Source organism: Octopus sinensis, linkage group LG9, assembly GCF_006345805.1.
Source record: "Octopus sinensis linkage group LG9, ASM634580v1, whole genome shotgun sequence".
Lineage (NCBI taxonomy): Eukaryota > Metazoa > Mollusca > Cephalopoda > Octopoda > Octopodidae > Octopus > Octopus sinensis.
In genome coordinates, this window is record NC_043005.1 from 21,440,839 (window position 1) to 21,466,332 (window position 25,494).

At 35.7% G+C, this 25,494-nt stretch overlaps 1 protein-coding gene across 1 annotated transcript in view; it reads left to right on the top strand.

Moving 5' to 3' along the window:
* LOC118764742 overlaps nucleotides 1–25,494 on the top strand; it is a 152,701-nt gene that overhangs the window by 74,657 nt on the left and 52,550 nt on the right. The window contains exons 23-29 of the mRNA XM_036505708.1: nucleotides 1,017–1,187; nucleotides 3,603–3,842; nucleotides 5,428–5,538; nucleotides 7,247–7,480; nucleotides 15,715–15,885; nucleotides 19,039–19,278; nucleotides 24,013–24,246. Of these exons, the coding sequence (XP_036361601.1) occupies nucleotides 1,017–1,187; nucleotides 3,603–3,842; nucleotides 5,428–5,538; nucleotides 7,247–7,480; nucleotides 15,715–15,885; nucleotides 19,039–19,278; nucleotides 24,013–24,246 (1,401 nt within the window). The remainder of the gene's footprint in view (nucleotides 1–1,016; nucleotides 1,188–3,602; nucleotides 3,843–5,427; nucleotides 5,539–7,246; nucleotides 7,481–15,714; nucleotides 15,886–19,038; nucleotides 19,279–24,012; nucleotides 24,247–25,494) is intronic.

Consider the following 25,494-nt stretch of genomic DNA (forward strand, 5'->3'; position numbering starts at 1 on the left):
AGAGCAATAACTGATCAGTCATGAGTTGGGGAAGAGAAATGGATGCAGAAGAGTGTAGGTGGTGTTGAGAGCCACAGGACAGTAATGATATAGTTGTCAAGAAACAGATAGATGACAATGTGGAGTAAGTGAATTAGAGAAGGTGAATCAGTGTAATGTGTGGGTGGAGAGCAGAGTATACAAAGTGCTTCCAGAACTCTGTCTCACTGACACGGACAGGTTGTCTCAAGAACCTCATATACTCAGTCATTCTGGTCCTTTATTTCCTCTGTAAGGCTCATCATCTTGAGATCACCCCTCACCACTTCATCCTATGTTTTCTGAGTTTCTGTGTTCCACAAGTTCCATCCGCTTTAAGTGATTGGCTCTTTTTTTATACAGCTATCCAATCCATATACTTCTGATGACCAAACCATCTCTTGCACACTGCATTATTCCTCTTATGTCCAATTCATCTCTCAACACATTTGTACTTTCTATATATTCTCTCTGATGTTGCACATTTTTTGAAGCACATTAGCTTCATTCCTCGTTAGTCTTTGCATATCCTCATCATTCCCAATCCACATCTTACTGCTAGGTGGTATACTTGTTCATATACAAGCAGCATACAATCTGCCTTTCACTCATTGAGAGATCTTTCTTTACCAACTGAGGTAATGACTCATTGAACTTTCTTCATCTTAATCTAGCAACAATACATTCAGAACATCCTCTTCCGACGCTAATTAGGTCACATATGTAAAAGAAACTATCTACAACCTCTAGGATGTTTCATGGGAATTTGAGAAAATCCAATTCTCATGTGTCTCTAGTGTATATTGTTCCTGCACATCTACCACATACAAAGACTACTTTCACTGTTAACCTTCCTGTGATTTTACTGTACCACTTATATGTCCATAGTTTGCACTGGGTACACTATATGGAATCCCTGCCAAAATTTTTTCCATATATCATACAGGACACACATATAATATACGTTCACCATTAGTATCATCTGTTTTCAATTTCAGCCTATGCAGACATTGACTGTGGAAATCCAAAAGATATTGTTGGTGCATTAAAGTCCTACACAGACACCACCTATAAATCTGAAGTGACCTATACTTGCCCAGAGGGAGATCAATTAAAGTCAACATGTGAAATAAACAACAAATGGACCCTAGTGGCAGAGTCCTGTAAAGGTAATGTTAATAACTTCTCTTTTGTCTCTGTTTGGTAATTTTGTCTTGTGTGTTGAATGTATTTGTCATAGGAAGACTGACTGAAGACGCAAGTTCTGCAGTGTTTGTGGCTGTTGGTGGAGGAGAACTAGTTATCCTCAGACCAAAGATCTCACAAATGCTTGCATCAGAGTGAACATCATTAGTTCTAACAAAGGACCAGGTTGTGGTTTTTAATTGCATGATGGATTAAATCCACTAACCAAGAGCTGGTAGTGTAGAAACCTGTTCCTCTCCTGCACACTCCCACATAACTTGTATCCACTACATTTCATTCAAAAGGCTTAGTTACAAAGTGAATTTTTAACCATGCAGACAAAATTCCACCTACTTCAATATTGTTGTAAACTTATTACTTCCAAAGCTAAAACACCACAACTCAACTTGATAGATAGTCTCTTTATTTCTAACTTGACTTTTCTCACCTGCACTTTGTGGCATCCTTTAAAACTCTATATGATATAATGCCTGAGCTTTTCCGTACCAAAACTTAGCAATCCTCTGAAACAGTCTTCTGACGCTCATGTTATCTTCCACTCCACCATCCATAATTATAATACTTCTTCAAATAATGATAATGATTTCTGATTTAACCACAAAGCCACTCTAGCCATTTTTGCCATACTGTCATTGCTTTCAATAATTTCCCTTGGAGACAGTATCTTACTCTCTATCCTCACCATCTTAACAAGTGAAATTTACAATGCAGATGAGAGATTGACTGTTGTCTGACCTTTCAGCCTCATCCACCACACAATTGCATTTGCTATAGCTACCAAACAGAGAAAAACTGTCTTTCCTACCTGGCTAAAGGAGAGTGTAGGGCAATAACATTACACACAACAGCGGCTGTTTGACATAACTTAAGAACTCAGCAATACTTGGATGTTGAATGAGCGCTTGCAAAATGACTTCATTTTACTGCATACATCTCAAAGGCCTGTCTTAGCACTTTCATAACTGTAGACTTTATCTTGGACCAGGAGAGCCCTTTGGTTACACTGCCAGGCCAAGGACTTCAGAAAGTTGTCCAAAACACCAAGTCCTCCAAAAAAGAAGGAAAAACTTATCAGTTCATTTTTATGGATGACCAGAGCAACTTTGGAATAAGTGCTCTATCCCTCTACGAATCTTCAATAGATTGTTAGATTGAAATACCACCAATCCCATTGCCTCATTCATATTTGATCCTGCATATAATATTTTCTAAAATCCTTTGGATTATATTAAATAACTTGAAATACCATTTTTTATGATGGTTTGTGTGGGATTGAAGGAGATTTTGTTAATATTTCTAACATACTGGGCATTCACATAGAGGATTCCACAGTAAATATTGAACTTAGTATTACAAGCTAACAGATCTAACCCAGCTTATCTTCTGATATAATCTTTTGTGTGTAATCAGCTAATATTTATTGTTTAGGCACATGACTAAATCTTATTAGAGAAGGTAACGAGATTGTGCGATATTCATGTCTTTCTCAAGGGCATTAACTATCTGAAAATCAAATCTAGTCATTGACTCACACCACTCATTCCATATTTATACTAAACAACTAGATATAAATACTCAGGCTCACTTCCAGCATAGGAAGCAAATACTAAATAAAAAAATATTAAAGTGGCTTCTTATGATTAACTAAAATTTTTACCATTAGTGTAAAAAAATAATGTTAATGACTTATTCTGGTCATGATATTCAGAACTGTCAACCTTATAAAGATAATCAGTTTTTTTCTTCATCTCATTAAAAGTAATAATTTTAATGAAATAAAATTTGTTACTATATATTAATATTTGTTCATGAGATGATAATGAAAGGGAAATTATTTTTATATTACCTGGTAAAGCATTGCAAAACAGTAAAGTGATGAGTTATAGTCTGATCCTTGATTAATCATATTTAGTTACATCCTTTTACTCTCAGGCTTCAAATCCCGCCATGATGTACTTCACCTTTCATACTACTGAGGTTGAAAAACAAGCTCTATTCAAGTACTGAGGTTGATTTATTTTATGTATCCTAACTGCAGAATATGTGGCCTTATGTTTAAGGTAGAAATAATTATTATTACTATTGGTAACATCGATAATAATTATAGTTATTCTTGTTGCTAAGAGTGATGGATTATCCAGATCATTAGAGCATTGGACAAAATGTGTTGTGGTACTTGTTCTGTTTCCTTATCTTCTGAATTCAAATCCTGCTTATGTTAATTTTACCTTCCAGGGCCAAGAAAATGAAATACCAATGAAGTGCAGAGGCCATTTTACTTGACCCATTCTGGCTCCAAAGATATGGCCTAATTTTTATTGTAGAAACTTTTGTGTTATTGTTATTTTTCATTGGTCTGAATTTTACTTTAACTATAGATCCTCAGATTCATTTTGCGAAAGTAAAAGGTGCAGCTCTGGATGTATCTGGGAAAAGATTATGGAATAAGAAAAAAGTAACAGCAGCAGACTGTGCAGAAAAATGTGTGTCTGACAAAAATTGTTTATCATTTGAAATAAATAAAAAAGGTGGAAAATGTTATTTATCAAGGGAAAGTGCAACTCTCACTAAGAAAATTTACCTAGACAATAGCAGAGATTACTATCAAAAAGTAAAACGTAATTATTCTTTGTATTTTATTATTGGAATTCTGTTTGCCTCTTTTTCTGAAATTTGTGATTTTATTTGTACTTCATAGTATATATACAACCATTTCAGTGAAGACATCGACAGGTTTACCTGTAAGGACAGGCATGGACACATTCTTGACATAAGCAATATTAGGAACTGTAAATATGTTAGAGTATTCTCATGCAACTTTTATCCACCTTGAACAATTTTATGCATGCTTTCAGTCATATTTCTGTGTAAGAAAAGAAACTTATGTTGTTCTTCTTAAACCGGAGCAGGATTAGTGGTTGTGGTGGTGGTAGGAGTTGGAATATGAGTAATAGCAGCAGTAGTAGTAGCAGCAGCAACAGCAGCTTTTTATCCATTTCTATATGTTGGCATGGCTTAGAGAGTGATGTTACAGTTCAATGTTACACCAAACTTAACAATTAATACCAATGTATCTGCTTTCAACAAAGTAGACATTACTCTAGAATTGAAGTCTGCAATCCTTACTCAATATCATGATCAACATGCTTGGCTATTCTACAAACAGTTGAAAGAGCCTCTATTTGTCTACATTCTCTATCTAAATTAAATGTTTTTTTGAGTGATGTCAAATATCAGGTCATCCCATAAGATCTGTCCGAATTTTGAATAAAGAAAACAAGTGATCAAATGTTATATTTAATTGAAATTTAATCATCAATGTACTTTCCCTGATTATCTATGACTTCCTTCCATCTATTTACAAGCTTTTTAATCCCATCAATGTAAAACTCTTTTGGTTTCAAAGCAAAGAACTCTGAAATGTCAGTTTCAACCTCCTCCTGGCTTGCAAAAGTTATGTCCCCCAAATGATTCTGTAAACTACAAAACAAATGGTAGTCTGAAGGAGCAAGGTCGGGAGAATAAGGTGGATGAGGAATTTTTCCCCAACCAAGCTCTTCGATCTTCTGTGATGTGATCTTTGCAGTGTGGGGTCATGCATTGTCCTGATGAAACATCACTCCTTTTCAATTCACTAAAGTGGGTCTAAATGCTATCTCTACAACTATCACCAACATTCTCATATTAACCAATATGCTACTCTTTATAAGAGTTTGGCTAGTCCATTCTTCCAATCCCTTAGGTGTGTCAGTGACTCTTGCCACAACATCTCCCCCTTTGAGATTTAATTCCATTTGAAGTTAATAATTTTTATTTATTTTTCTTTCATCATATCTCCCTTTTTGAGATTTTCTTCCTAGGGAAGTTTAATGTTTCTTCTGTTTAGGCATTACTTCCAACCATTCTGTTTGTTTCCTCTTTCTTGTGCTGCTACAACTAGTTTCGATTTCTTGTGGCATTGGAACATCAAAGGGGTCATAGAACACTTCAATGGGTATCTTTTCTTTTACCCATATATCTGTTTTTTAGCTGGTTTAAATGCTTTTTGTGTTCCCATTTTTCGCCTCTTATCATATATGTCATTTTTGCCTATTCTTTTTATTACTACTCCATCTTCCCAACTTTGTTTTCCATTTTTATATATTTTGAAAAACACCTTGTCACCAATATTCCAATATTAAAAAAACTTTGTTGTATTTTTAGTGTTTTCCCTATTTGTTTTTCTTACTGGTAGCAGCTTGTCAAATTTTGACTTCATTTTTCAAGCCAACTGTAGTTCTGCAGACAACTTCCCTGAAAAAGCATTTAAGTTTGGTATTAACCTATAAACCCTCAAGAATCGTGTCAATCATCGACTAGCTCATTTCTTGATTTCTTTAATGCTCTTTTAAATGTATCCATGAACCTTTCTGCTTGCCCGTTAAATCTTGGGTGATATGGAGGAGTAGTAATATGTTCAATTAAGAACATCTTTTAAAATTTCTTAAATACATTCGCCATGAATTGTGTACCATTATAACATCTCTTATTTTTCAAGCACCATCTGGAGTATCCGAGTGGTTCCAAGGAGTGCTGTTTTCTACAAGTACTCTACTCTTATTGCTTGCAGCCCTTATTTGTTCCATGTACTTCTCAAGATTTTTACTCACTGTTCCCAGGGTTCTGACAATTATTGGTACTACCACCACCTTTATCAGCAACTGAAACTGCTTAACCGCCCAAGTTAACCTGTCATATCTATTGACTTTTCTTTCTTCTTTGTCACATACCTTGTTGACAGCTGGGCATGCTATATCTATGATCTAGCATCGTTTGCTTTCTTTCTCAATTAACACTGTGTCTGGTTTCCTATCCTCTATCTCATGGTTGCCTTGAATCATAAAATCCTATACGATCTTTGCATAATCATTTTTGATGATGCCTTTATGTTTGTACCACTTTTTTGCTCTGTCAAGTTCAAATTTGTTGCAAAGTATTCAATGGACAATCCTTGCTATATTGACATGACATCTCTTATATTCTTTCAGCACTAGTAGTGTACATTCACTGGTTATATGCCATATGGTTTCACCATTTTGTCCACAAATTCTGCACTTATCACCTTTTGATGTGCTGTCTATTCTGTATTTGATGTAATTGGTTCTTAATGCTTGCTCTTGAGCAGCACAGATTAGAGCCTCCATTTCCGGTTTTAAATCCTTTTTGGTCATCCATAGCCATCTTCTTTCCCTGTCTGTCTTATTTTCAACAATCCTATGAAATTGTCCATGCATTCCTTTCTTTATCCACCTATTTTCAGTTTCATTCATTCTCAAGTGTTTGTACAGTGCTTATCTTTGCAATCTTCCATCATGCACAAGCCAAAGAAGGTCATTATTATTATTGTTGTTGTTGCTTTTACTACTACTGCTAATACTACTACAACTACTACTACTGCTGCTGCTGCTGCTTTAGAGCTGTTTTTAAAACTAGATAATTATGCAGAAGTACCAGTAATTGAAATTGTGAATAGAATATTAGAAAAACAACCAGTGAGGTATTTCCTAAATGAACAGTATATTACAAAAACACCATCCATCAGCAAAATTATTTTTCAGAATAAGTCATGCTTCTCAGAGATATTGTGAACTCTAATAAATCATGAGACTTATATGGAACCTCACTTCAGTGTTTAGGTTGTACATCCTTCTGATGATGTGCATTTGTTTAAGACAGAATAATACAACAATATTTGACACATATGCTGACTACCTGTTTCAAGGAATACTGATGTTACAAAATCAAACCATTACAGAAGAGATGTACAACTGTATTATCTGCCACCTAAATAAGGAGACAAGGATCCAATAAGTCTGAATGTGTTTTACAACTCGTATGAATTCTGGTTAGTGTGTCCTTTCATGGATCAAATATATGTTTATAATAAATTGACCATTTACAAAATTATGCACAACTTGCGTTACAGTATTTAATATAAATGCATGTGTATAAAATGTATTTCTTGCATTCTATTGTTTTCCAGGAAATATGGAGCAAATTATGTTTAAAAATGTCAGCATACCAGAGAAGACTACAATAGGACAGTTTGAGGATATGACCTTAAAGGAGTGTAATGAAACTTGTTATAGTATTGAAGAATGTAATACTTTTCTGTACAATGAACAAGCTATGTTATGTGATCTGAGCAATGGGACTCTGTTGACTCATAAACTTAAACCCAACAAAGACGGTTGGGATATTTACATAGTTAACCCAGGTCAGTAGAGTGTTTCCATTTTATTTATTACCTACTTGACTGTGTGTATTTACATATAAATATATTAGTGTATGTATGCGTGTGTGTGTGTATATATATATATATATATATATATATATATATATATATATATATATAGTCATGGTATGTTCGGTAAAGAACATAGTAGAGTATGGTATAGAGCTCGTCAATGTTCAGATTTACCCTGTGCTATCCAGTATTATATGTACTTCAAGGTTTGCGTTTGGGCATCTGTCTTCAACAAGAAGCGGGATGGTTGGACATGTATTTTTTAATCCCTGCAATTGTTTTAACACAATGTAGTTCTCCAGGTGTGCAGGTGCTTGATTATACAACTGTTTACCTGCATTATGAGATTTAGTTGTGTTTCCTCAGGCGATATGTAAATATTGTATCCTTGGCTTCTAGAATATTCTATATGGCCTGAATTTAGTAGTGTGTGTGTGTGTGGATAATAAGGTAAGAGAATACATACATGTAAATATATATTGATAAAATATGGAAAAGAAAATGTTTGGTGAACTTTATCATGGGAAGCAGAAAGAAAAATATGACATTACCATAGTGGAATAAAATGAAAGGAAAAATTTTTTTAAATTAAACTCTCATAATTATAATTTTGTGTTTATCTTCCATTCTACTTCCATACTAGCTCAATGAGAATCATTCATACAGGTGACAAGCACTATTCCACAGATAGCTATACCACTTTTGCTTACATTTCCAACACAATACATACATACATACATACATATATATACATCTATACTGGTGCACAGTGTGCCACGTCTCAGATTCTAAATTGATCATAGATTTGAGATCAGAGAGGCTTTCTCCTAATCTAGTTGCTCAAAAGCTACAGAGCCCAGACTGCCCTTGAATTAGTCGATGCTGATAGTGCACATCAACTAAGTGGACCATCTGCAGCGACAAACCTGGTTTTATATTAGAGCTTTCCATTTTCCTACTGTTGCCCCTACTGTATATGTTGATGGGAAAGCATTAAAAACTGTTTCCTCTTTAGACTTATCTTGGTTCTATTGTGTCCAGTGATGCAAAGATGGATATCGAAATCAAGTCCAGAATTTTGGTAATCTTTATCACAGGCTATGGAACAGCTACAGCATATCACTGAAGGGGAACATTAATGTATAGAAGTTAGTGGTCTTGACAGCATTGCTTTATGGTGCTGAATCTTGGACTTTGTACCCAAAGTACATGAATCAGCTTAAGATCTTTCATATGTAATGCTTGCGTACAAACTTAGATGGTCAGGTCATCTCTTAGGTATAAGCAACTTCTCTTTGGCCAATTCTCAACAAGAAGACCACTCTTGCACTTCAAAGACAAACTAAAAGACAATCTGAAATGATGCAACATTCCCCTTTCTTCCCGGGAAAACAAGCATTTGAACACAGGACTTGGCACTAGTCCTGCTTCTCTTTAGTTCAAAAATTTGAGCAAAATCGACTCCAGCACCAGAACCAACTTCATGCAAGCATGAAGGCAAAACACTGCTCTTCTAAATGGAAACCTTACCTGTCATTGTGATTTTGAGACACCAAGCAAAGCAGGCCTAGCTGTCCACTCAAGAAAACACATCATAAATAATCCACAAGCACTGAAGCAAACTGAGTGCTCAACTTGTTCTATTTGCCAAAAGGTTTGCAAGGCACCAGCAGATCTTAAGAGACACATTCGTGTCCATAGATCAATGCTTTATTTTGCTGAACTTTCATTTGTCATTCATGACAAGAGAAACCATCCATCCACAAACACACTCACACACACACACACACACACACACATATATATATAGATGGATGGCTTCTCTCTCTCTCTCTCTCTATATATATATATATATATATATATATATATATATATGTTAGTTAGTTAGTTAGTTAATTTGGCTCAAAAGCAAATAGCAAGGCCATGTAGGGGGACATGGAGTTAAGTACAGGGTGGTGTTCATGTAAAGAGTTTAGGCCACTTGAGGTCCAGGGAGGCTTTGAACAAAGCGGTCGTCGGCATCTTTACCATCTCGTCTGGCAGCTTGTTCCACGGATCCGCAACCCGGACGGAGAAAGCTCCTCTCCTTCGATTGAGATGAAATCGTCGCAGGTAGAGCTTTTCAGAATGACCCCGCAGCCGACGCTCTGGAGCAGGAGTGAAGAACAGCTCTGTCGAGAGGTTACACTTTCCGCTTATGATGTTGTGGGTGAGAATGAGATCACCACGGCGGCGGCGTTTTTCAAGAGAATAAAGGTCAAGTGTCCTCAGCCTTTCTTCGTAGGACAAATTTTTGAGACCATGAACCATGCGGGTAGCCAGCTTCTGGACTCTTTCGAGATGCTGTATGTCTTTGAGGAGATAAGGAGAAGAGGCTTGAATCCCATACTCCAATATGGGTCTCACCAGTGTGACATAGAGTGGTAGGAATATGGCTGCTGTGAGCATTCCGAATGACCGTCGAATCAAGAACAGAATTCCACGTGCTTTGTTGGCAGCATGGACGCACTTCCATGCAGGCATGTGTCGGACGGTTCAACAAGAGCCAGCAAAGTAGAAGACTACTCCAGGCTACCGTGTCTGCTTTGGCTACTGTGTCATGCACACTGATGTTGCACATCCATACTGAGCATACTACCTTCATTCCTTCACATTTAGAGTCCATGTCTCACTACCATGTAGTATAGCCTTTCATACATAAGCATCATACAGTCTACCTTTCACTCTGAAAGAGAGTCCTTTTGTTGCCAACAGAGGTAGTAGCTCCCTGAACTTCATCCTATTTTCATTCTATCAGTTCATCTCATAAGTAATGTCTGGACTTATTTTCAATTTGCAAATGCTTTAACAATATTTTAGAATGTCTAATGGTGTCAAGTAATATTAATGTGTATTTGGATATATTTAAACTAATTAAATTTAATTTGGAATGATAATCTAATTGAAATTTCACTAATTATAGCTTTTCAAACATCAAAGTATCTTAGGAGCATTTAAAGCACATAATGCTTTATGAGTTTAAAACAGGGAACTCTGCAGCTGAAGTGACTTGAAATATTTACTCAGCTTATGGCAAAGAGTGCCTGAATGGAAGAACTTGCAGAAGATGGTTTGTAAAATTCGGAACTAGAGATTTCAGCCTTGAAGATGAGACTCAAGCAAGATTTCCAATTGAATTTGATAACAAGCTCCTTTTGGCCTAAGTTGAAAAACATCATACAGTTTCAGCTGAAGCATTGACAAGCAAGCTTCGTTCAAACCATACAACTGTTCACTACCATCTTCAACAGCTTGGAAAGGTCCCAAAACTCAGAAAATGAGTGCCACATGATGTCTGAACCCAACCACAAATCCTGAGTGGACATCTGCTCTTTTCTTCATTCTCATGAACTCACTTCACCCTTTTTGGATAGACTGGTGACCAGTGATTAAAAATGGGTCTTTTATCAAAATGTTAAGCATCATAGACATTGGTTTGGTGAAGGGGAAGAGGCCTAACCATAACCGAAAAGGAAACTCTATGTGAAGAAGGTTCTTCTCTCTGTTTGGTGGGATTATAGAGAAGTCATTCACTTTGAGTTGCTGCCACCTAATGCAACAATCAATGCTCAAATCTACCGTCAGGGTTTGAATACTGCTTTGAAGGAAAAAGGCTAGATTTAGTGAATTGAAAGAGAGTGGCATTTCATCAGGACAGTGCAAGACTCCACACTGCAAAGATCACATCACAGAAGATCAAGGTGGATTAACTCTTGAAACAACTGAAGAAGTTGAAACTGACCTTTCAGAGTTCTTCTCTTTGAAACCAAAAGAGGTTTTCACAAATGGGATTAAAAGCTTACAAGTAGATGAAAAGATATCATAGATAATTATGGAAACTATACTGATTAAATTTCATTAAAATGTAAGATTTGATTACTTGTTTTTTTATTATTTAAAATCTGAACATTATTTATTGGATTAGTGGATAGAAACAATACTTTCAGAGCATCTACATCCGTTACTAGTTTGTAACTAAGTAGCAGAAACTATTTACTACCTCAAGAGTGCTGCCTGGGAATTTGATAGAGTCTAAGTCATGTATGCTCTTTGTGCATATTGTTCCTGCACATCTGTCACACACAAAAGCAACCTTATCTGTTAATCTAGCTGTGATTCCACTGCATCTCTTATGCATCCATAGCTTACACTGGGAGCAGCAGATGGAATTACTTCCCATTCCTTTCCTACATAATGAGTAGGGCCATTTACCAGACAGAAAGAGAGTCTTATATGCTTTCTTGCTAACAACTTTAGTCTTTGCTACGTTAAATTTAAAGGTTTTGCTTCCATACCTACATTTATCCAATTGTGCTTCAGATTCTAAAATAAGGGTGAGGTCATCAGCATATAGCAGTTCCCATGGGCATCCACATTTGAATTCCTCTGTTATCGCCTGGCGGACTCTGATGAATGAGAGTGGACTATATATATATATCAGTTGAATAAAGTTAAAACATGATCTGTTTTAACTTTATTCAACTGATATATACATTCACATGAATTCAAAACTATATGTATATATATTTTACTGGTGAAGGCTGGTTTATGGGGTTACCTTGGGTTTCCTGTGCAGAAAGGGTTTCCCATATATATATATATACATATATATAAGCATCAGTTGTGGTGTGCAAGAGAGACGATTGCGCTGGTATGGTCATGTGGCGAGAATGGATGAAGATAGGTGTGTGAGAAAGTGCCAATCCCTAGCAGTTGAGGGAACCCGTGGAAGAGGTAGACCCAGGAAAACCTGGGACGAGGTGGTGAAGCACGACCTTCGAACGTTAGGTTTCACCATGGAAATGACTAGAGACCGAGACCTATGGAAGTATGCTGTGCGTAAGAAGACCCGGCAAGACTAGTGAAGCCATAACCCATGGCCCCTACCTGGGACGTAGTCAGTCCACCTGTGCATACCTTCCTGCTTGAGACACTTGTGAAGACCTGTTGAAGCAAGTGAAAATCAAATCAAATCAAACCAAATCAAAATAGATGAACATCAATGGAATTTGTATCCTTGTGGTGCCGGTGGCACATAAGAAAACCATCCGAACGGGATCGACTGGCCTCCGTGCTGTGGGCACGTAACAAACACCATCCGATCGTGGCCGTTCGCCAGCCTCGTCTGGCACCTGTGGCGGTGGCACATAAGAAAACACCGAAAACACCATCCGAGCGTGGCTGTCTGCCAGCCTCGTCTGGCACCTATGTCAGTGGCACATAAAAAACACCATCCGAGCGTGGCCGTCTGCCAGCCTCGTCTGGCACCTGTGTCGGTGGCACATAAAATCACCCACTACACTCTCGGAGTGGTTGGCGTTAGGAAGGGCATCCAGCTGTAGAAACACTGCCAGATCTGACTGGCCTGGTGCAGCCTTCGGGCTTGCCAGACCCCAGTTGAACCGTCCAACCCATGCTAGCATGGAAAGCGGACGTTAAACGATGATGATGATATATATATATATATATTAATAGATCGGTTTAAAAGACAGAATCTATTTCAAGTGGGTATTCGACTACTAGTAATGTTGGTAATATTATCTCACGTCTAAATAAATATAAGCTGAATAAATATTACTTTAAGAAACTAAATAATAACAGCAATAATAATGATAATAATTCAAAAATTGTACTTGTAGAGATAAAAATAATTGTAAATTTATTAATAATAATCTAACTTGAATGACATAGTATATAAATGTGTGGTAACCCTAAATGTAGATAGTAGTGGTAGTAGTAGTAGTAGTAATAATAATAATAATAATAATAATAATAATAATAATAATAATAATAATAGCGAAAATCAAAATGTGACTTACATTGGATCAACATCTAGTAAAATTAAACAGAATTTGTACTCTTTTAAGAATAAAAAATTGATGAACTCGACAGGCTTAAGTAAATATATATGGGAATTAAAGTCTAAAGATATAAAGTATAAATTAAAATGGGAAATAATATGTAAAACGAAATCATATAGAATAGGTAATGAATTCTGTCTTCTGTTTACACACGAATTTAAGAAAATAATAAGAGCTAAAATAAGACTAATCAACATCCAGGATGAACAAAAAAATTAAATGTAAACAACATAAACTGAATTGTCTATTTAATAAGATGAGATAACATTTGATTCTTTAGAAAATAAAACCCTAATTTTAAATCAAATAAAATTTAATCATAATACTTAGATATAATGTATAATCATATTTTATTATTTAGTATAACTAAAATATATCTACTTATTTATATATAAATGTAAGATAATATTTGATTAACTTTTAATTTCAGATATTTTAGTTTCTTAATAAAAATATAGTATGATATTAGATGGTATTATTCTAAACTTTTAATCTTAATTTAGAAACTCAAGTTTAAGAATAATTGTATAATCAATATATATTAATTGTATTATAATTATAAATATAATAAAAAATTAGATTTTTATTGATTTTTTACGAATTTTATTGACTTCTGCCTATTTCAAAATATTTTAAAATATTTTAAAATTATATGTTGAGTAATTTAGTTTACCTATCTATCAAAGTTAGCATGTAAATAAAATTAATCAGACTTGCAGCTGCCCAGTTAATTAGGAAGAGAATTTCATTTGATGAGATATAGTTTGGTCTTGTGCAAGGGAGAATGTTTTCCTTCTTGTAAGATAATTGCAGGAGAAATATTTAGTTAAATGTAAGCCATTGTACTTGGCATTCATTAACCTAGAGAAAGCCTTTAATACAACACTTCAGTGTGTGATTTGGTGGTTTCTGAAAAAGTTAGGCATAGAGGTGACTTGATAGAGCCTTACAAGCCATGCACTATCAGTAAGGTGAAAATTAACAATGAGTATAGCAACAAATTTAGAGTATACCAGGGCTTTATTCTCAGTCCTCTATTAGTCATCATAGACTTCTAAACCATAACAGGAGTTTAAGACTAGTTGCCCTTGGGAACTACTATATGCTGATGGCCTCTTTGTTATTGTAGAATCTGTAGAAGAATTACAATAGAAATTCCTGATGTGGAAGCAAAACTTGTATTTGAAGAGTCTCAGTGTTAATTAGTAGGCTTATAAAGAGACAGTACTTTACTCCCATCAGTTAAGTCACACTGCTCAATATGAGAAAAAAGGTATAAGCAGGAATTCCATATGGTGTATCCAGGGCAAGCTAATCTATAAAAAAATTACTGTGAAATTACAGGAAATTTAACAGAGTAAGTAGTTGATGTATATGGAAGATATGCAGGTGCAATAAACATTAAGTATGCACAGGAAACTGATTTTCTTCATTGCCCAGGATGGTCCTTAGAAGTACTAAATAGCTTCTATTACCTCGATGACTTAATTGGCAATGGAAGGACATGTTCTAAATGTATGCCACAAAAATAAGAATGGGATAGAGAAAGTTTAGAGAGTTATTATCTAGAAAAATCCTCCTGTTACCTGCCATTTCTGCTCTACATTTTGGATCTACTACAATCAGACTTTGCGAAGAGCAGAACATTTTTTATTTTCCTTTAACTTCCTTTTAAAATTTCCTTCTACCTGGTCAGGTACTGGTCAAAATAGGCTTAAAATAAATAGCAGAGTTTCTACTACTATTACATTTGTTAAATTTCTTCTGTTGCAGACATTATGGTTTAGCTCAGAAGAAGATAAATGGAGTCTGTTCTCTACTTTATTCAATTGTTTGGTTATGAAATTGATTTATAAATATGATTACTGTATTAGGGAACTATGATACTCCAACCTTATCAGAAACATGTAAATTAACTGGAGTAAGATATGTAAATATCCATCATATTTGTACCTTTCCTATAATAATCTGTAACTACATACCAATTTTACTTGGTGACTAAACTTTGGGATTTACAAATTGTACTCATATTTTGTTAAAGTACAGATTATCTGGATTTCTAAATCTGTCACAACACAATTATTTTAGCCAAGTTTCCTTTTCTTCACAGAGAGCTTACAAGATATTTCACCAGGATCCTTAATCATTTCCTTTCATGTGATATGTGTAAGTCTGTATCTGTGTGGATGTCTTCAGTTTGTTACACTCAGTATCTTTTATTCTAAATTTGTTATTATCTCCTCATTCTCACCCTCCTCCTAACATATATTCACCATTGATACCAATTTCTATTATCACTTCTAGCTATTACAAGAGTTGAATGTGGACCTCCAAAAGATGTTGTTGGTGCAAAGAAGTCCTACACTAACACCTCCTATAAATCTGAAGTGACCTACACATGTCCAGGAAATGAAATATTAAAATCAATATGCAAAGATAACTCTAAATGGACTCCAGTTACATCTGATTGTGAAGGTATATAGGTTCTCTCTTGTTGTCTTTGCCTACGTATTTTTAAAAAAATTATTTTGTCAAATATTTTTGTCAGAGGAAGAATAGTTGAATCCATGACAATTTCCATTGTATTTGAGGCTGGTTGGAGGGAGAGAGAAAGCTAAGCTCAGACCATATAACTTCCCAAACATTTGTGACAGAGTGAACTTCATTGGAACTATCCAAGGATCAGGTAATGGAATTAATTTTGGTGATGAATTAAGCCTGCCAGCCAAGAACAACAAATGAGGAACCTTGTTCTCTCCAGCAGGCTTCTACTAGTTTCTGACCATTATATTTCATTCACAAGGCTTAGTTGTAAAGTAGATTTTTACCCATGCTGCCATAAGTCCAGACAATACCACATTATTATTAAGTGAATTTATTACTTCCACAGCTCTACCTCAGCCCATCTTGGTCATTTTCTTCTTCACTTCTAAGTTGACCGTTTTCACCCATATTTTGTTTCATCCTCTGAAATTGCACATCATAAAACCCTAAAACCTCTGATGCTCTAATGATCTTCCATTTCACTATGCTAAATTATAATGAGACAAATAATAATAATGGTTTCTGATTTTGAAAAAAAGCCAACATTTATCAGTAGAAAGGGTTTAGTTAATATCATTACCAGCAATACTTGATTTGCATTTTATGTTATTGACCGCCTGCAAGAATAAAAGATAAAATTAATATTGGCTGGATTTGAACTGAAAACATGAAGAGCCTGAATACATGCCTTAAATCATCTCTTCCTATAACCTAACTAGTATACATGTATGCATTTAAAATAACAGCAAGAATGACGATGAAATCCTCTTGAATGTAGAAGGATCTTTAACTAGGATCAATTGAAGAATCCCCACCATCAAAGATCACTATGAACTCCAAGGGCAAGTGTGTTCTCTCATTAATATTCTTTGAGATACAGATTTATGCACTCGGGGACTCATCCATTCTCATGTCACTGAATAATTTTTCTTGAGGAGAATATCTTCCTCTCCATCCTCATCTTCTTTACAAGGGAAACTTTAAAAATACAGATTAGAGATTGACCAAAGAGGGAAGTCAGACCTTTCAGTCTCAACCACCACACCTCTTTTGCTACAGCTACCAGAGGAAAAGCATCTCCTCTGCTCAATTAAAGTAGGATGTGGGGCAATCATCATGATTGACTTCACTGTTGTCCAGATCTATCCCACACACAATAACAGCAGTTTGACATAAATATACATGTGACAACTGCCTGGACACTGAATGAGTGCATGTAAAACTTATTTGTTGCTCAGTGCACATCTTGGATGACGCTGTAGGTTATATGATTGTAGATTATATTTTGGACCAGTATACAACTTATACTACTTTGGCAGCACTGCCAAGGACTTCAGAAAGTGGTTCATAGTATTTCCTGACCAAAAATATCTTTGCCAGTCCATTCTCATTGATGCCAAGAGTGTTTCTAAGAAAGTCAGTGCTCTTTCCCCTACCCTTATTCTCTATAGATCCCATTGCCAGATTTGATTTAGCATACTGAGTATTAAATTAGATAATCTAGCCATCCCTTTTCTAAGATATTGGAGTGCAACTGAGCGAGATTTTTTTAATATATCTAACATGTTGGGCATCCATACAGGGGGTTTGCACATTGAACTTACTATTGCAAGCTAACAGATCTGACACAGTTTATGGTTTGGTATAGTTTGTGCCTGGTTCAACAACACCACCTGGCCCATCAGAAGGTTATAGTGATGGTGGTGAACAATATTTGATCCAATGATAATATATTTATTAAGTGGCAAATATTCACATTGAGAATGGACAACACGAATCATACAAGTTTAGGAGGGACAGTAGCATGAATATATCATGGCATAGCCCCTTAAAAAATAAAAATACTACCTCATTGTCGTCAATATTTTATTCATTGTTTATGGACATAACCAGTCATAATTAGAGAAAGTAACAAGACTGTGTGATATTCATGTCTTTTTCAAGAGCACTAACTGTATGTATGAATCAAAGTGACTTAGACTGAGAATCAAGAACTGATTATTGACTCACACCACTCATTCCATATTTGTGCTACAAGAACAACTATGGAGAAATACTCAAGGTCACTTCTTGCATGAAAAGCAATTAATGAAGAGATTACATATTGAACCAAGTTATTATGATTAATTAAAATTTCATCCTCAGTGGGTGGTAAAATTATTATGTTAATAACTAATTCTGGAAAAGAAATTCAAAAGGGACGACCTTGTAAAGTTAATCACTTTCTTTCTTCATCTCACTAAAAGTATAGTTTTGATGAAATTAAATTTCTTGGCTTACTATATAGAGTTGTGAGTGTCTATCAACATTTACTACATTTTTGTATGTGTTCATTAGATGAGAATGAAAATGAAATTGCTTTTGTTTTTCAGATCAAAACATCATGAATTCAATTAAGTAATGGGCCTTTTCATGATTAGCTGTATTTATCCATTTACATTATGGGTTCAAATACTACAGGGATATATAGAGTGATCCAAAAGTCATAGACCAAAACATTTGATATTTTATTCTTTATTACGTAGTTGTTGTTGTTCATTTTGCTCATCATGTACATGTGTATTCATTATAGATTTTTATCTATTTTATTCAATTTTAGAAAAATCGAAGCATGTCTTTGACAGCCCCACAGTCTTTGGACTTATTTTCTGCATCATTTTTGGCCCGTTCTGTACTTCACCTTTCATACTTTGAGGTTGATAAAACAAACACTGTTCAAGTACTGATCTTCACTCATTTTGCAGAATATGTGGCCTTGTGCTTAAGTTAGAAACTGTCATCATGAATGTTGTTACCATCAATAATAATTATAAATTTTCATGTTGTTAAGGGATTGACAGAATCATTTGAGCATCAGACAAAATGTGTTGAGATATTTATTCTAGCTCTTTAACTTCTGAATTCAAATCCTGCTGATGTCAGCTCTACCTTTCCAAGATCAATAAAATAAAATACCTATCAAGTAGAGGGGTCAATTTAATTGATTGTCCTCAAATTTTTGTCCTTTATACATTAGAAATTATTATTATTGTTGATTTTGTTATCTACATTTTTGCATTTGTCTCAATTTTACTTTAATTTCAGATGCTAAGCTCCATTTTGTGAAAGTAAAAGATGCAATCCTTGATACACCTAAGAAAACTTTGTGGAATAAGAAACATGTAACAGCAGATGAATGTGCTCATAAATGTTTATTTTATACAGATTGTTTAATATTTGAAATAGATAGAGGAAGTAGAACATGTTACTTCTCAAAGCAAAGTGCAGCTTCCGCCAAGAAATTAAAACCAAAGAAAGGCAGAGATTACTACCAACGAATAAACTGTAATTATTCTCCGTGTTTCTCTTTACCTCTTTTTCTGAAAACTGTGATTTCATTTGTACTTCATAGTATACAGAAATCCACTTCTGCAAAGACAGACAAGTTTATCTATAAGGACAGACATAAGTACATTCCAGAAATAAGCAATTTTACAAAGTGTAATAACAGCCATTATTAATTTTGAACATTTTGAGCATGTTTTCAGTTGTTTCTTTCTCTGTGTGTAAGCAAGGAAATTCTTATTATTTTACTTAAACCTGAATAATAATAATAATAATAATAATAATAATAATATTGATAGAATGGATTGATAGAATAGCTATGGACTTGTACTCCTTGGAGGAGCAAAAGTGGGAGGGTATCAAGGTAGAAGATGTAAGATCTGCTCTCAGGAGGTCAAGCAAATGGAAGTCTCCAGGAAAGGATAAAATTCCTAACTTCTGGTTGAATGCCTTCCCAGAGAGCCATGAACTGCTAACAGAACTTTACAATGATGTTTTGCAACACCCTAGTAGGATGCCTGCTTGGCTAGTTAATGGTTTAACATTCCTGCTCCCAAAAAGTGAAGAAACAAACGAACCAAAAAACTATAGACCCATGACCTGCTTAACAACTATGTATAAAACGCTAACATCTGTCCTGACGGAATATACCTATAGTTTTTTAATAGACAGCAGCATATTCCCTAATGAACAGAAAGGATGTAAATGTGGATCATATGGTTGTAAAGATCAGCTACTCATCAAAATGATGATTTTAGAAGATTGTCACAAATGACACAAAAACTTGTCAATAGCCTGGATAGACTATAAAAAGGCTTTTGATGGCCTACCATATAGCTGGATTAAGAAATGCCTGGAAATGTATAAAATAGCACTTACTCTGCGAAACCTTTTGTCTGTAAATATGAGATCATGGAGAACCACACTAACTTTGAACAGTGACGTTGAATCTCTAAATGCTAGTGATGTAAAAATTTCATGTGGCATTTTCCAGGGCGATTCACTATCACCACTCCTCTTTTGTTTAGCCTTAATACCTCTCTCAAAATTGCTCAATGATGCACAGTACGGGTATAAAATGTTGGATAAAAATATAAATCATCTCATTTACATGGATGATTTAAAGCTCTTTGCAAAAAATGACCAACAACTCAAGGGCTTACTAACGATTGTTAAACAATTCAGTGATGACATCAGAATGCAATTTGGCCTCAATAAATGTACACAAGCTACCTTTATCAAAGGGAAAAGGACAGAAACATCTAACGTTTACTTTGACCAGCAGAATGCCATAAAAGAGTCAGACCCAGCAGAGTGCTACAAGTACATTGAAGGGGACGGAATAAGGCATTCAGTGATGAAGGAAAGGATCAGGAGAGAATGTTATCACAGAGTAAGAGCAATACTCAAGACAGCTGAATGCGAGAAACAGGATTGAAGCGATCAATGCATTAGCCATACCAGTCATGACTTACAGTTTCAATATCATTAACTAGTCAATTACTGAAATATGTAATCTTGACAGAAAAATACGAAGACTGTTGACAATGCATAGAATGCACCACCCTAAGGCAGATACAGAACAACTTTATCTGCCAAGAAAAGAGGGAGGCTGTGGACTTTTACAACTGACAATAACAATGAAGATTGCTACAATTGGCCAAGACACCTACCTGAAAAACTCTGAGGACTGGATGTTAAAACTTGTCTCAAAACATGAAAACAAGAAAGCATCATACTCAGTAACAAAACAGGCAAAGGAATATCTAAGTGAATTCTGAATACAACAAAGTTCATACAAGAAACAAGCACAGAAAAAGCTAAGCGCATGAAAACCTGTACTAAAACTGCTGCCTTAGATATTCTGAATGATAAATGGCAAGAAAAACCTCTCAATGGCAAATACCCAAAGAGAGCAAATAATGCAGATATTGACAAAGCCCTGACCCATCAATGGTTAATGGCCTCTGGCTTAAAATGTGAAACAGAAGGGTTTATCATAGCAGCTCAAGATCAATGCCTACCTACAAGGAACTACCAGGCCAACATATTAAAGAACGGCAGTAGCCCAACATGTCGTGTATGTCAACAACAAAAGGAAACCATTGATCATGTTGTCTCCAAGTGCAGTCTTCTTGTGCCTACGGAGTATCTCAACAGGCATGATAGAGCTGCACAATATATTCACTGGGTAATTTGTAAAAGCCTGGACTTGCCCCATGATAGAAACTGGTGGGAACACAAACCACCTCCAGTGCTTGAAAATGACCACATCTCACTCCTCTAGAACTTCACCATTCAAACTGACAGAAAGATAGATGTGAATAGGCCAGGCATCATAGTAAAAGACTTCAGACAAAAAACATGCCTCCTCATTGATATGACTGTCCCAATCGATATAAACGTATCTGTCAAGACCTACCAGAAACTGAGCAAATATAAAGATCTGGAAATAGAAATCAGCAAGATGTGGAACCTGAAGACAAAAACAATACCTGTTGTCATAGGTGCCCTGGGAATGATAGCAAAAAGGGCTGATTGCTACTTAACTCAGATACCAGGAAACCCCAAAATGGCAGAAATTAAACAGATAGTGCTCATGGGAACTGCTCATATCCTATGCAAAACACTTTCTATATAATCTCAAGTTTTAAAACAAACATAATTTTTGTATGGTTTTTTAGCCATTCACTAGTACAACACGAAGTACAAAACCAAATATATGGCACCCTAGGCATAACACCAACACGAACTTCCAACCTGTTGTCTCTTGAGGTCTCTGGGTGAGACTTGGAGCCAGCTTGTGCATATGTAAAGCAAAAGTCAAACATAGAATAATAATAATAATAATAATAATAGTAGTAGTAGTAGTAGCAGCAGCAGCAGCAGTAGTAGTAGTAGTAGTAGTAGTAGTAGTAGTAGTAGTAGTAGTAGTAGTAGTAGTTAGTAGTAGTAGTAATTTCAAATTATGGCACAAGGCCAGCAGTTTTGAAGGGACAATATTAGTTTGTGACTCAGACCTCAGTTCTTGACTGGTATTATAGTGTATTCACACCAGAGGGATGGAAGGCAGTTTTTCCTGAAAGAGTTTGAATTTGGAATGTTATGAGATAGAAGACATACAGCATGGCAACATGGCTTTTGCAGGGTGTTTCACTATTAACTGTTCTCCTTATTCTGATACACAAAATAACAGCTCTTTTTATCACCTACCATTATACCCACATGAAAAGAGTACACCTTCCCATGCAACTAGAATTAGAGAAGTTTCAGCTAAGACTAAAGAGCTCACACAACATAAAATAAGATTAAGTCCATAGTATTAAAAAGAAAACAGTTAGCAAATTCACTTATATTGATCTCAAGTATTTTATCTTTCCTATCAGGACCCTTTCTTCTTGATATACTGTGTTCAGGGAAAATTCAATAGATTTAGAAACCTCAGTATTAGAGTACTAATGAATACCAAGATGCCATTTCTATTATGATGAATCTTTGTTAGTCAAAAAGAAATGTGAGCCATTTCTTTACATATCTATGAGGAACTTTAACTGGGTCAGAGTCAGCCTCAAAAAGTTCATTCTAAGGCTAGGTTCATACAGAAACAATTGCTTAACAATTTCAAGTTATATGAATAGCCATTCCATCAATATATTTAGAAAGAGTTTAATAGGTTTCTTCAAGAAGTTTGATTTAAACATAAGGATTACTACCAATATAACAACATTCAATTAAATTGACATCACTTCAATCTTCAAGTTAGGTATCACACAGAAAACTGAATAAGAGAACAGACACCAGCATAAGAATTTCAGTTCTTACTCCCAAGCTATAATATAAAACTTAGTAACAAGCATTACTAATACAATCTCCAATTTAACCAGAAAATAAGACATTTCAGACATTTTTTAAAAGTACAAGATGTTAGCTAGGACTGACTTTAGTAAGAAATAAAAACAAAGCATCCTCCACATCTGAAGGGATTTAATATGATAAAATAAACTGAGCCAGTCCTCCCTTCAGCTAAAATGTCTCCATGAATACGGCCAAGAACTATTTATTACACATTAGACATAATTTCTCAAGCACTCATAAGTATCATAAACTTATGAATGTGCATACTATTAAAGTTTGTTATCCATATGTACATAGCACGTATTGAATGTACAATAGGAAAAGCCTGCATATATCCAGGCTTTATCCCAGAACACCCATCTCCAGGTGACTGTCAATATCAATCCACCTCTCTACTGTGAGAATTCGGTCTTTCTAACACGGTGGTATATAGTTTAACCATCACATCTAATAGTTTCTGAATGAATTACTGGATCATACAACCAGTGGCTTCAAGGCAAGTTGACATTTCTCCTGGAGCTGGCAGAAGACAAACACCATGTCCATGGTGTTTTGGTTTGTTCTAAAATAACAGTGGTTCTCAGGAAGATGATCCACAGCAATGGTCAATGTTAGTCTATTGAGTAGTATTCAAGCCAGGATCTTTCCTGTGATGGTGGGGTGATGCCTCTGTAATTGGAGCTATATAACTTTTCTGCTTATTCTTATAAATTGTGATGTTGATTGCATTATTGATGTCTGGAGGAAGTATACCATGCTCCCAGCATTATTCAAAAATAAATTGTCCTTTAAAAAGTAATTATGCATCAGATGCTATATGACATTTAATGTGTGTGAGTAGGAAATGTATTCCTTATTTTCTTCCTTTTTCCTTTCTAGCGAATGATGAGGTTTTACGAATTAAAAGCACTTCCATACCTGGGCAGGATACTTTTGGACGGCTGGAAAATGTGAGCTTAAAGGAGTGTCATAAAGTTTGTCATCAAACTCCAAGATGTAGATCTTTTGAGTATAAGGAAAAAGCTAAGACCTGTAGTCGAAGTAATGTAACTCACTTGACACATGACCTTGAACCCAATAAAGAGAATTGGGATACTTACATCATTAACCCAGGTCAGTAGAGTTTTATTTATTTTATTTATTGTGTGTTTCCACACATATATGTGTGTGTTTGTGTGTACTTACACATACGTACAAGTGTGCATACGATATACATACATATATCATCACCATCATCATTTAACATCTGTTTTTTTATGCTGGTGGGAGTTGGCTGGTTTGACAGGAGCTGGTAAGGCCAAGAACTACACAAGGCCCCATTGTCTGTTTTGCATGGTTTCCAAGTTAGAGAGATAAAGGGAGCAGGTGAGTGAGAGGGTGAAATAAAGTGAGCAATAGTGAAAAAAGATGGTGATGAAGACGTGCTGAGGCATGCCCTTGACGGATATCGTTGGCGGAGGTGAGAATAAGTAAGGTGATACAGAGGATGAGTGGGTGATAAAGAGGTGACAGAAACAAATGATGTGTGAAATATAAGAGAGACTTGGGTTGGGGTTGCAGTAGATATGAGACAGCATTCTGGATGATAGCAAATAAGCAAGGTGTGAATGAATGAGAATAACACAGAGGCAAGACGGGACAGAAAGGTGGTGATTGGTGGAGACAGTAGGTGGGGGGAAGAGAATGAAAAATGGAAGAGTTTTTATGAGGATGTGGAGGGCAAAAGGAAGGCAACTGAGAAAGCAGGGGTATGTAGTATGAGCCTACTCTGCTCTCAGGTGATAGAGAAGTGATGGGTGTTAGGGGATGAAGTGTGGGGAGGAAGGTAGACAGGTCAGAGAGGATGGCAGTGGGGGAGGAACAGAGTCCCTCATGGACAAGCATTACCTAGGTGATTTTAAGATCAATTTCGCTGTGGTGGATGGGTCTTCTGGAGGTGCCAAATATCTTGGTCCTATATAATTTCCTTCATTAGGCTCAACTTCTTTATGCAGCTGTCTACATCCATACACACCACATAATGAAATCAATGCTTGCACACTGCATCTAATTGTTTTTATGCCTGACTTTTCTCTTAATACATGAGTGCTCTGTTGCACATGTACACTGACTTTTCACATCCAGTGGAGCAACTAACGTCATTCCTCTCTATTCTTTGCATGTACTCTGCATTCAAGGCCTACATCTCACTGCCATATAGCATTACTGCTGTACATACATAATCATCATACAGTCTTCATTTCACTCAGAGAGAGACAAGTTTGGTTGCCAACAGAGATAAAAACTGTCTGAATTTTCTCCATCCTATTCTTATTTGAGCAATTGCACTGCTGAACTAAGTGGCAGAAATTGTCTACTGCC